The 11,951-nt window shown below is 40.7% G+C and overlaps 1 protein-coding gene across 1 annotated transcript in view; it reads left to right on the top strand.

Moving 5' to 3' along the window:
- Nucleotides 1-3,302: 3,302 nt before the first annotated feature.
- The window catches only part of LOC104965385 (M-phase phosphoprotein 9-like), a gene marked incomplete at its 3' end in the record, with an annotated part of 69,959 nt that continues 61,310 nt past the window's right edge, over nucleotides 3,303-11,951 (top strand). Inside the window, exons 1-11 of the mRNA XM_010794343.1 lie at nucleotides 3,303-3,500; nucleotides 3,616-3,697; nucleotides 4,362-4,465; nucleotides 5,999-6,115; nucleotides 6,190-6,653; nucleotides 7,304-7,453; nucleotides 7,727-7,814; nucleotides 8,440-8,655; nucleotides 8,889-8,936; nucleotides 9,041-9,105; nucleotides 11,212-11,313. Coding sequence (XP_010792645.1) covers nucleotides 3,303-3,500; nucleotides 3,616-3,697; nucleotides 4,362-4,465; nucleotides 5,999-6,115; nucleotides 6,190-6,653; nucleotides 7,304-7,453; nucleotides 7,727-7,814; nucleotides 8,440-8,655; nucleotides 8,889-8,936; nucleotides 9,041-9,105; nucleotides 11,212-11,313 — 1,634 coding nt within the window. The remainder of the gene's footprint in view (nucleotides 3,501-3,615; nucleotides 3,698-4,361; nucleotides 4,466-5,998; nucleotides 6,116-6,189; nucleotides 6,654-7,303; nucleotides 7,454-7,726; nucleotides 7,815-8,439; nucleotides 8,656-8,888; nucleotides 8,937-9,040; nucleotides 9,106-11,211; nucleotides 11,314-11,951) is intronic.

The following is an 11,951-nucleotide window of genomic DNA, read 5'->3' as shown; positions in this document are numbered from 1 at the left end:
CCCAAACCTGAGCCGCCTCACGCGCCGCCTATGCCCAGCTGGTTCAACTTGCGTTTGAGAGAGACTTAACCAGAAAATGCACAACGGAATGGAAGAACACCATTCTCTTGAGGTTCAGCACCAACACTCGCCGCTTGCAACTCTTCTAAAGGTAGACATGTTTTTCATTTACTTAATTATGCCAGCCCTGGCTATGTTGATATTGAAAGATGTTGGGGTCTGTCTGCATTTATGCATGAAGAGTAGAGTATAGTCTATTTTAAATAGCCTGTTTTCGCTTTCACCCGTGGGCGTCTCAGCCATTATATGAGGGTGGGACAAGTCCCCCCCACCTTTTAAAATGATTAGTTTAGACCCCCCCACTTTTACTATGGGGAAAGTCCGTGCATCGGTCTATCCACTTGCCACTCTCTGTAGAGCGCTGTGTCAGTGCTTCATTATCAAATCCATTCCTGCTTATTGTGAGAATGCCCAAATCAATGAAATTCCGTAGGCTACCATGTTTTCACTGCTACTTTGTACCAAGGCAGATTCTCAGAGCCGTACACATGCTGCGTTTTTTGTGTAGCTGTGTCTTTAGTTGTAAAATGATGCGCGCCACAGTTTCCACGCTGCGAGGCTCTGGCGCTAACAGTTCACGAGCGTGCTCCACTAGCACCCGGATATAAGGCGCTGTTATTAATGAGGTGGAGGGAGAGTCCTCTCCTGTCAGACTGAGAGGCTGATAACTACAGCTCAGTGAGTTTGGATAGTTCACTTTAGTCTAAGTAGTGGGTCTCAAACGGTTTGGTAATCATTTATGTAAACAAGTATTTCCAAGGCACACTTTTATATGATCATGATAAAATCAAGAGAATAACAGGTATGAAATAATTCCAACTCATACTATAGGACAGCAACACAAAAATACAGGTTAAAAGGGCAGTGATTTGTAAAATATGCATAAAGAAAAAGTAAATCTGTTTACAGTTCTGTTTCATATGGGTGTTGTTGAGAGATGTATCCATAGATTTAGTCCCTAATTTTGCTCTCAAAGTGCAGCAGATTGATGCTTTTAACTTCAATATATAAAAAAATCATCTTCCTGGGGGAGCATGTCCCCGGACCCCACTAGACGAGGTGAGGTCCACCACTTGCCCACACCCCATGTCAAATTGCCCCACCCACATTGAGGATGCTTCCTACGCCCATGTTTGTGTGTGTGCTCCTGAATGTTGACTAGTTTGATCCTATATGTATAGAGAGGTTGGGTTCTGCTTCATCACCTGCATTCTCTCCAAAAAACTAAGACAAAAATTAAAGGATATTAAAAGGCTTATGTTTTCTTATATTATCTTAATTAATTCAAAGTCCGTATATACAAGAAAGAATATAACTATGCATTTTTAAAGATGGTTCTTACTAAAAAAACGCCCAACTAACATTATTGCTAATGTCACACTTGATACAAATATTTAAAACAACCATACAAAACCCTTAAAGGCCTTTTTTTGAAGAGACTGAATTGAATGCTTTTAAAGACTTTTCAATGTCTGTAAATATGATGTCGTAAGAAGTTGTGGTTAGTCTGTCCAAAGAAAACCTCAACTTACCCAGAGTTGTTCTGCTGGTAGAGTGATGGATTAGTTTCATCCACTCCGAAAGTCATCACATGAGTAAAATCCTGCTGACCCCCAATCAAAGTAGTCTCTGTGTATTCTATAAAGTTAAGGGACGAATGATGCTTGTCCCTCCCTTGAACACCGTCCTCATCTTCCCCCGGAAACCCTACAGGTTCCAGAGCTGTGTCCCATGCAGACAGAGTCCCGTACCCGCTGCTGAGCACTGTGGTCGCCCGCTCCCCCTCCTGGTTGGCGGTCTGTGATCTCTGGAGTGGAGGTGAGGGGGAGCTAAAAGTGGTAAGGGCTGGGGCTGCCAGGCTGTTATTGTCACTGGCAATTTTTTTGGAGAATGTGCAGTCATTGGAGATAAGGGGGAAAATATAATCCTTTTTGTTTGGGGTAGTTTTGGTCATCGAAGTTAGAGAGAACTCTGTGTGTGGCTGGAGGCTGGCCTGGCGGTTCTGGAGCTGAACCAGAGCTTTGATTTCATCCTGAATCAACTGGGAAAAGAATATCATGGTTTACTGCATGAACAAACATTTTTACACAATAGTAAGTAACTAAGACTAACGCAGACCTACCTGTATTTGGCACTGGTATTGTTCTTGCTGAGCGAGTATTTGCTCTTGGTATTGCTTCTCAACCAGCTGAAACAGATGCAACCATCGGCCCTGTAGTAGAAAAAAAGAGAATGTAATGTTATGTAGAATCACTTCTCACAGCAGGACTTACTATAACAGTTGTGACACACCCATACAAAAATTGTTGTAATCACTGTTAAAATCAATTAAATTGTTTTACATACAGTTACCTCATCGGGATGTTTGACCTTCACTGTGCAGAATGACGTATGAGCAGAGTCTGTTCTCACTGGGCTAATTTTATATATGAACTTAGGATGTGTACTAAAACCATAGACTGTATGACTAAAACCTATGGATTTTTTAAATGACGACAACTTTGGAGGGAGATTTTCTCCAGTATGCAACTTACAAGAATACTTAGCATTCAACCAGAAGTGAAATGCAAAGTATTGAAAACATGAATAATAATAATAATGCATTTTATTTATATAGCGCTTTTTCACAACTCAAAGACGCTTTACAGTATGAGGGAGGGGAGACAAACAAGGACAGGCAAACAAGTAAATATAGTAAAATAAAATAAACAAAAAAAGGCAGTCAAGAGGAAGTTGATTGAGAGGGGGGGGGCTTATGGGTAGACAGAGTTGAAAATATGTGTTTTGAGGNCTCACCACTCAGTGCTTCATTATCAAATCCATTCCACTTGCTTATTGTGAACAAAGTAGCAGTGAAAACATGGTACGGAGTTTCATTGATTTGGGCATTCTCACAATAAGCAAGTGGAATGGATTTGATAATGAAGCACTGAGTGGTGAGTGGATAGTAAAAGTGGGGGGGTCTAAACTAATCATTTTAAAAGGTGGGGGGGACTTGTCCCACCCTCATATAATGGCTGCGACGCCCATGCACACAAATCAATATACACCGTAACCTATACCCAGGAATATTGTACGATGCGCAACACCAAGATATTGCACATATTTTCCTTAAGGGTTGTCTGTTATATCCCCATACTTTGGCCTGTATGACAACATTCCTTTTGGAATTACAAATAAATAAAAAATTCCTAAATATAACACAAACACTGTTTAGATTTAGGCAACATTTAAACTGAGAAATGATATCTATACTAAACACAACCTCTTCTATTGGCAGCACCAGCCAGCCTTTGACCTCCTGGGCCCAGAGGCAGAAACTCAGGCCCAAGAAGAGCAAAGCAGAACAAGATTCATCACAAATCTTTGAGTACCAGGAGCAGCCGCACAGAGAAGCCCACAAACAAATCCCTCTGGAGAGCTCAGACTTCCAGGAGCAGGTACAACTCACAAGTGGAACCAGATACAAAATCCCTGCCCTGCATCTGTAGTGTTTGTTGTAGCTGGTCTGATTACTTTCCCTCCGCTGAATCTAATCCACTTATCTTTACTCAGTTTCAGCAGCAACAATCGTCTGGGCTGTCGTCCAGCTTTTTCCCCCTGAGGAGGAGTGACAGCCTGCTGTCTGAGGCATCAGGTAACAATTCCCTGACTCAGACAAAACACACAACATCAAAGCTCGGCCCATTTAAAAAAATCACTGACAATGTGAATGTGATAGAATGAACCAAAACAGGATATAACATTACATTACACGTGTTAAAGATGGAGCCTTGTTGTAATTACCACAAGTGACAGAACGATGGCACTGTTGTGCCACTGAGGGCTTTATTTGGAGGAATAATATGAATTCACTTTTTTTATTGTTTCCTGAAAAAATGCACAAAAATGTTTATTTTATCGTCAACAAATCCCATGAAAAAAATGTAAACCATGAATTTGGCTTCATTACTTGGTCTGTGGCTCTCAGCACCAAATACATTAAGTTCTTACTGAAGATGTAAATCTTTTAAAAGAGGTAAAATATGTTCTCTGAAAGTCATAAAAATACAGCTAGTCTCTATACTTTTTGTGGAATAAACAGAAGGCTATATTAGGCTTTATTTACTACAGAGACAAAACTTGTTAGCTGATGCATTTATAGTGGCTATGTAATTCATTGACAGTAAGAACAAATAGAATCACACTAGATTTCTCTTTTTAAAATGGTCCATATTAAGATGGCCATCACTGCCAAAAATAATAAGAGAAAATAATAAAAAAAATACTTGAATCAGACTTGTTTCTTCCCTCTGTCTCAGGGCTCACTTATTGGCGTTTGCATGAGAGTGAACTGTATCACCCTCTACCCGACAGCTTCGACAGCGGTGCTTACCTCCTTCTGCAGGAGGCCTCCATTAGTCTTGTGAGTAAAATGTAATATTCACCTGGGGCCTCATTATAAAGCTTTGCGTAGGATTCACGTGGGAAGGTGGCTTACATAGGACAAAGCAAATAAATACGCACAAAAATATTCCGATTTATAAAACACTGCGCACACTCGTCCTACGCCGGTTTGCCTTTATAAATCACAATCAACTCGAAATGCGGCGCAACTTTTGCGGGCTTCACCTAACGCCCATATTTGCCTATAAATAGTCAAAAGAAATGCCCCGTATTAATATTCATTTTGACTGACTGCATGAAGAAGATCGCAGGAAATGACGACAGAACAGCTAAAAAAGACATCTCACACCGTGTCAGATTTAGGTTATTTTTGGGAGGTCCAGATAAATCATATTGTTTGGTGGATGCAGTTTGAACCAGAGTAGCAGCATGGAGGTCGGATCGCCACCAAAATAAATAAATAAGTGGTCCGAAAAAGGTTAATGACAAAAAAAATACACATAGCCTTCCTCAGGCAGTGTGTTTGTCCCGGGGACAGGAGACCCCCCCCTTGATGAGAAACTGTAAGAAATGATCGGGGAATCCCTCCGGAGTGGAGTCATGACGACTGGATCTGAATTATTTTTTGTATTTGGTGGTTTGTATCCCAGCTGTCAATCAGCTGTGCGCAGCGTCTCCACTGCAGCAACTCTATATCCACCAGTTAAAGGAAATAAAACGTATGTGTTGTGTTATGTTAGCTGTACAATTTACCACACATGGTGTTCTTAGTTTCCATACCTCCTGTGTTTTATGAGCGACTTATCAAGTATTGGCGAACGGCATAAAACATGATTAAACGTGATATTATAAAAAACCATGCTCGTATCTACAACCTATAGAAATGCCAAACGGCGTCAGTTTAAAGTAATTCTATCCTGCTGTTTACCGCATCATTTATGAGAATACATTTCTTAACGAGAACATAATCGAGGGGTGATCAATAACATTTCCGTATTTATTTATTTCTCAAGTTATGTTTTTTTGTGCACTGAGGAGTCTCAAACAGGTGTAATAAATTAAATTCTTCACATATGATAAATGAGAGGCAACGTTCTATTTATGGTATTATTTCCACATATTTCTCTCCATTCTTCCTTCTGCCAACGGTGTTGCAGTTTTTGTGCGTACCGCGTACGGATGGGTCAGAGTGTGGATGGAGGCACATTTTCCCATCAAGTTTGTTTTTTATAAATCGCAAAGATTGCTTAGAAACTGGCGTACGCCATCTGTTGAGCGTGCGTTTATAAATGAGGCCCCAGGGCACACGTGCATGTCTGATTAAGGGTCGTGTTATGAGTAGTAAATTGGGCCAATCATATGTTGCATTTAACGAAAAACGCTGGTGGTGATAGGCAAACCAATGATATAGCGATTTTCTTCTAGGTATAAACACACATTAGAGGTACAATACCTTTTCGTAATTTGACATTTTGGTCAATATGTAAAGGTTTTGAGTACCTAGCTGCTGGTTTGCTATGCCTCTCCCCTTAAATCTGATTTCTTCTTGTAGACCCCATCTCAGGAGCCTCGTCTGTCCCTCAAAGAGATCTATAACAACAAGCAAAGAACAGACGGTAAACGTTCAGACTGGGAAGGCTCTGTAACATCCAGTCCTTCGTCACCACAGGTACGTCTCACAGCTTCAGTGATCAGTAAACTCCTTGACTGTGTCTCTAACTAACCCACACTTTGTTGCTTTAGGTGTTGGACCCAGCTGCTAACCAGCGGCAGTCAGATCGTACATCTGGCTTCACTTCGCCCTCTCACTTCAGCAGCCCTTCCTTTGCCGCTCAGCCCCACGTGTACCCCAGAGTAGGAACCCCTGTAACCCCCGACAGCATGGTGGTGGGCAGTCCCAACCCTGGAGACACAGACTGCATCTCTGACACCTCCAGTGTTTCAGCTGCCGGGCCTTCCCCCTCTCATCAGCAGAACCCGTGGGGAAACGTTTCCCAGGCCGTCCTGTTCCCCTCCCAGGATCAGACCCAGCCCTGCTCACACACATCCAGCCAGCAGTGCAGGACCAGCGCCCCCTTAGCCAGCGAGGAGGAGGGTAGTAACACCCACACCAGCACCCTGAAGCATCGTTCTGCCGCCGGTGCTTCTCTGCGGCCTCAACACATGGAGAGAGCTTCATCACTGGAGGATCCTGTCGTCCTTTCTCTGTGAGTGCTGCAACAACAGGCTGCAGTGTTTGTTCATACTGGGATGTAGAGCTGCAACTAACCATTGTTTCATAACGAATAAGCTGTTAATAATTGTTCTGGATTCATTGTTTCGGTCTATTAAATAAGGATAAATGTCCATCCCACTTTTCTCAAAGTTAAGGTGATGTCTTTTTAAGTATCATTTTTCAGTCCTGATATAAAATAAAAGAACAAATCTGGAAATCAAATCTATTTTTGAGAGCCTTAAAATGTAACTTTATGCAATGTTTGCACTAAATATTCCTTCAACAATAATATATTATGATTATTATAAAATACCTTGTAATACATTTCCCCCTGGATTTGATAATCAATGAGTCGACAAACAGTTGCTGCTCTTCTGGGATGTTCACATGCTTGATATCCAATAACTACCTTCCTTGAGCCCTTGTCAAAAAACATTTACAAAGTTAAAAAGTAACCTGTTCTGAGAAAGGACATAAAAGAAAAAAGCATTAGCCTGGCCCTGCAAGGCTTGAGAAATGTTTAGTTTTGTTCATTAAAAGAAGTAGTGAGCATCCTAATTACTCATGTCCTTGAGTCCAAATGAAGCTATCGACTCTCAACGGGTTCATTCATCTTCTTCTCTTTTCTTTTTTTCTCCCCAGACTGCGGCAGAACCTGAGAGAGAAGCACTCTCGACACGTGGCTGATCTGAAGGCGTATTACGAGTCTGAGATTCAAATCCTGCGAGACAAACTGAAACTCAGAGATCTGCCCCAGGATTTAGAGAGGAGCAACCAGGCCCTCACAGAGAGGTGTGCATTGATTCATTTCATTTGATATGATGCATTCATGAACATTCCTGAAAGTAACATTTGAATCATGTGGAATATAAAGGAAGAAATGCCACATGCAATTTTACATTAAATCTTCTTAGTGCTGATTCATTTGTATGATGCAAATAACTCATAATCAAGGTTATTAGATTTCAAGACACACACATGAAGGGTCCCACATTTCCCCAGCATCACATTATACCTCATTTATTTGTAAACTCTGTGCTATTGTGATTTTCTGTTTATCGACAGATGCAGGCACCTGGAGAAAGCTCTAGCCGAGGCCACCAGTCGAGTTCAAGAACTCGAGGCAACAAACAGCCTGCTGGAGAAGAAGCTGGTAACAATCCTCAGATGTCTATTTAGGGATTAAAAAACTCATTTAAAAGTGTCCTGGCTTTCAGCAAGGACATCTTATTATTTAAATGACTAAAACCCAGAGCAACTTCACATGGTCCGTTTTCTTGACAGATTCACAGTGTCATTAGGATCTAAAAGCTATTAATGCATTTATTTACATTCATAAGCACAATTAAAAAATAAGGAAACCTGTCAGATTTTAATTGATGTAGTACTCATTAATCACAACCTGAATTAACGATTCACTTGTCAAAATAAACTTTCCTACATGTTTTGTTTCTTACATTTGCCTCAAAGGGCTTTAAATCATTAAACGCAAGTCTCTGAAGTATGCAAACAACCTGTAATTAATCAAGTGGGGAAAGTGGCATGGACCCTAATTAAGTCATCTACTATAAAGCTCAGTGATGATGGATTATTAATAGCTTATAAGTTAAGCACTCTATTCAAACCTGGACACAAATACAGTTTCATTTTATGTCTGGTTACACAAATATCTGCCAAATTATCTCAATGTCTAATATTGATATATTAAGCATATGCATTCAACTAAAATCCAACCATTACCCCATTCCTTGATTTTCTATGTGACTTTCTGTTTTCAGGCAGAATGGCCGGAGCGATACGCTGTCGCGGCTGCTACCGTGAAGTCCTTGCAGCAGCGAATGGAAGAAAGCAAACGCTCGGGCAAAGAGAAGGACGCCTCTGCAGCCCGTCTGAAGAGCCACGTACGGCAGCTGGAGGAGAAGCTGCTGAAAACCTGCAGGGAGGCTGAGGAGAGGGAGGCGAGGAGGGAGAGGGAGTCCAACATGCTGCAGGATGTGAGTCTGAGCTGAGAGAAAGAGACAAATATCATTCATATGCTATTGTTCGCTAACATCTGAAGTTCGTCTTTTCACTGGAACCTTGCCACTATTTGTAATGATTTATTTGTAATATAAATAAAGTGTTGTGGAAGTACTTTCAAGTGACTTGAGAATAGGTAACATATCAGGAGAGAATAGGTTGATATCCTCACTGATGTTCTTTATGTTTCTGTTATTTGGTCTCTCAGCTGCTTGGACAATATGACTCGCTGGTGAAGGAGCACGAGGGACTGAAGGTAACGAATCTGGAGCGGATGATATACATTCTCTGTGATCATTTGATCTTGATTGAAAGCATTATTTCAGCAGTGACAAACAATATCACAATCAATCTCTGCAGGGCAACCTGGTGGCAACGGAGAACAAACTTGACGATGCCACCGATCAGATATCAGACCTGAAGAGGTGAGTGGATCATTTATAAAGAAATTAGATTTAGATGTTGTATGAATTTTAAAATGTTAATGTTATGTTCTGTGTATTATTTCTGGTTCTGACAAACTCTTGGTATTAGGGATCAAATTATAGGGGTTTAAAAACAGTTTGCTCTATTAATTAAGGGTCACAAGATGCTCTCTTTGCCAACAGTTTCAATTTGTGACCAAAAAATCTCACTCGTCACCAACTTGAGCTTCAATATCAGAGTACATGTTTTTATTATCCTTGCAAGAATGGAAGTTGTCATCACATACAGGCATATGGGACAACTAGTTCCCCGAACAGTGTCCTTCACATGCTGATTGACAAGAGACGGAGTGTTACAGTCACAAGATGCAGGAATACCAGTTCAAAGCAGTATTCAATGTTTTGTTCAGTGAGCTAAGGCCCACGTCAGAAATGATCATGCTTGTCATATGTCTATCCCCCTAGGGTCTGAATCATCAAGTTCATCTTTGTCACATAGCTATCAAATGCCTAAAACAGTGTGTCATGTTCTTCTTCTAGGTAATCATACATCCTGTTACGTACACAGCTACAGTTGGGCCTTTGTTATCATGTGCTACTCTGATATTAGAAGAGTACATTCAGTATTTTCCCAACAGACCCTTCATTTATTGAGCCTCCTACTATTCAAATGTGGTTCCGAATAACAAGAACTAGAAGTCATATAAAATAGAATAAAGATTTATTTCTATTGCTTTTAATACCTCACTGTACTACTTCACAACACTGTATCACTTGAGTAGTAGCTTTCTGAAGCTCACGACCTTAAAGGAATAGTTGGAAAATAAAGTTGCTCTTTAATGCTGATTGAAGACTTACCCAAATGTATAATACACATCTTGTCTTGAGCAGATGTAGTGATGTTTTTGAATAATGTTAAAACACAAACAAACAACACAAACAAAGAACTTCATGTAGAGCGATCTCTTGGCAGCTGTAGTATGGCTATTAGTTTCAGGTCTATTACGTTGTCATTGGCTGGCTCCAGCAGTTTTGTAAAAGAGCTGCGGTGGAGGTTGTTAGACCGCCGGGCGATCGAGAGGATGAATCAATAAAGTCTAATGATGGTCTCTGTGCTGTCGAAAGTAGATAATAGCATCGGCTGACACTACGCAGCAACTTTCCATCGCAGTTTCAGCTCTGCCTGCAAATTGGCACCAATAGAGGCAGCGCCATGGACTCTGCATCGATGAAGTGTGTCAAGTCGATTCAGGGACAGATAGCAAGCTACAGCCTGCAGAACATCAATACGGTGTAATAGGAGGGCTTAAATACTGAAAGTAATAACCTGGAGGGAAATGCCAAGAAAAAAAGATGGAGATATGTATGAGAGTAAATCTGGAAAATTAAGATATATTTTAAATGTACCAAGGATGCGAGGGAAATCTAAGATAAAATGCAAAAGACATGTGTCACCAGCACAGCATTTTAATGAGAACTTCTTACATTTAGCCGACTCTAGAGACAAGATATATCCCGAGATATATCCCAGAAAAGACGCATAAAATTGGGTTTTGACCTGAAGATCCTTCCAGGCATTTCAGTCAAAAAGCAAAGTCGATATTAGGCGCTCAAAATGGAATAAGCAGTAAGATATGCGAGAACATTTCCAGCGTCAGGGTCTGATGGAGTCTCATAATGGAGCGCCAAATGCTGCAGGAGAAGATTGTTGCCAAGGCCTGTCAGACTCTCACTGGAGACGCAAATTAGAGCCGTGTCATGACAGCAGAGAGAATGTATGATAACCCAGAGGAGACAAAGTGTGGATAAAGGTCGGCTTTTGGTCCTATTACCTCTGTGAAAAGGGAGAAATATTTTTTTGGGGGTCTAATTGACACGAATAGAATACCTCCGGATGCTTTAAAACCATGAACTATTTATACCTAAAAAATGAATTTGTTACTACACTTCAATTATCTTTTGTTTCAAAAATAACATTTTATTATTGATAATAAATATTAGATTTTTTTTAGCATAACCTTTTAAAAAGTAGTCTAGAGAAAGACTCCCAATTTTCTGCATCTTCAATTCTTGTGACCATGTCTTATCTCCGCTTGTCTCCCTCAGAGTCATCTCCAAACTGGAGTCTCAGGTCAAGCAGCTGGAGCACGAGAACCAGGCCAGAGCTCGATACTCTTCCCACAATAACACACAACCTTCTGGGGCTGGGTGAGCACTTACTGACAATCTCTTTTGTTGCATTACTACAGTGGGTGTTATAGGCTGATTATATATCAGCCTTTACAACATATAGGAACCTAAAGGGAGAAATGTATGCTTTTAGATTACAATTGATCTGGGATAATACACAATACAAGAGCCTGCAATTGAACAAAACACATGCTAATAAATCAGCTGCTGCATATTTAACGACATGTAAATGTTGCTGCAAATGTCAGTGGTGTCCGGTTGGATGCTGGAGTGGTCAATACTAGTAACAACACATTTTATGTAGGCTATAGTTAGATTTCTTTGTCTCCTATTCTCCCACTGGTGTTCATTAAGCACAGACAGTTTAGAGGGGAACTAGTTCTACTGACCTTCTTTCCTTTTAACAATAACTAATACAGCTACAGGGTGTCCGCGGGGTCTTAAAAAGTATTAAAAGTTGATAAATCAATTTTGCGAAAATTAAGGCTATTAAAAAGTATTAAACGGCATTTCCAAGGTATTAAGAAGGTCCACAGCAACGACAACAAGAAACACCCTTCAACATGTCGGGAAACCCCCCAAGGCGGCCCCATGCATAGCGCGCCGTAAAATGCTGCTTCTTATTTTAAGTTTCGTTGCCTTGCTCCAGGCACACA

The sequence above is a fragment of the Notothenia coriiceps genome, unplaced genomic scaffold, assembly GCF_000735185.1.
Source record: "Notothenia coriiceps isolate Sejong01 unplaced genomic scaffold, NC01 NC01_scaffold00002059, whole genome shotgun sequence".
Classification (NCBI taxonomy): Eukaryota; Metazoa; Chordata; class Actinopteri; order Perciformes; family Nototheniidae; genus Notothenia; species Notothenia coriiceps.
Note: the sequence above shows the minus strand (reverse complement) of the source record. Positions and strands in the feature narration are given on the sequence as shown.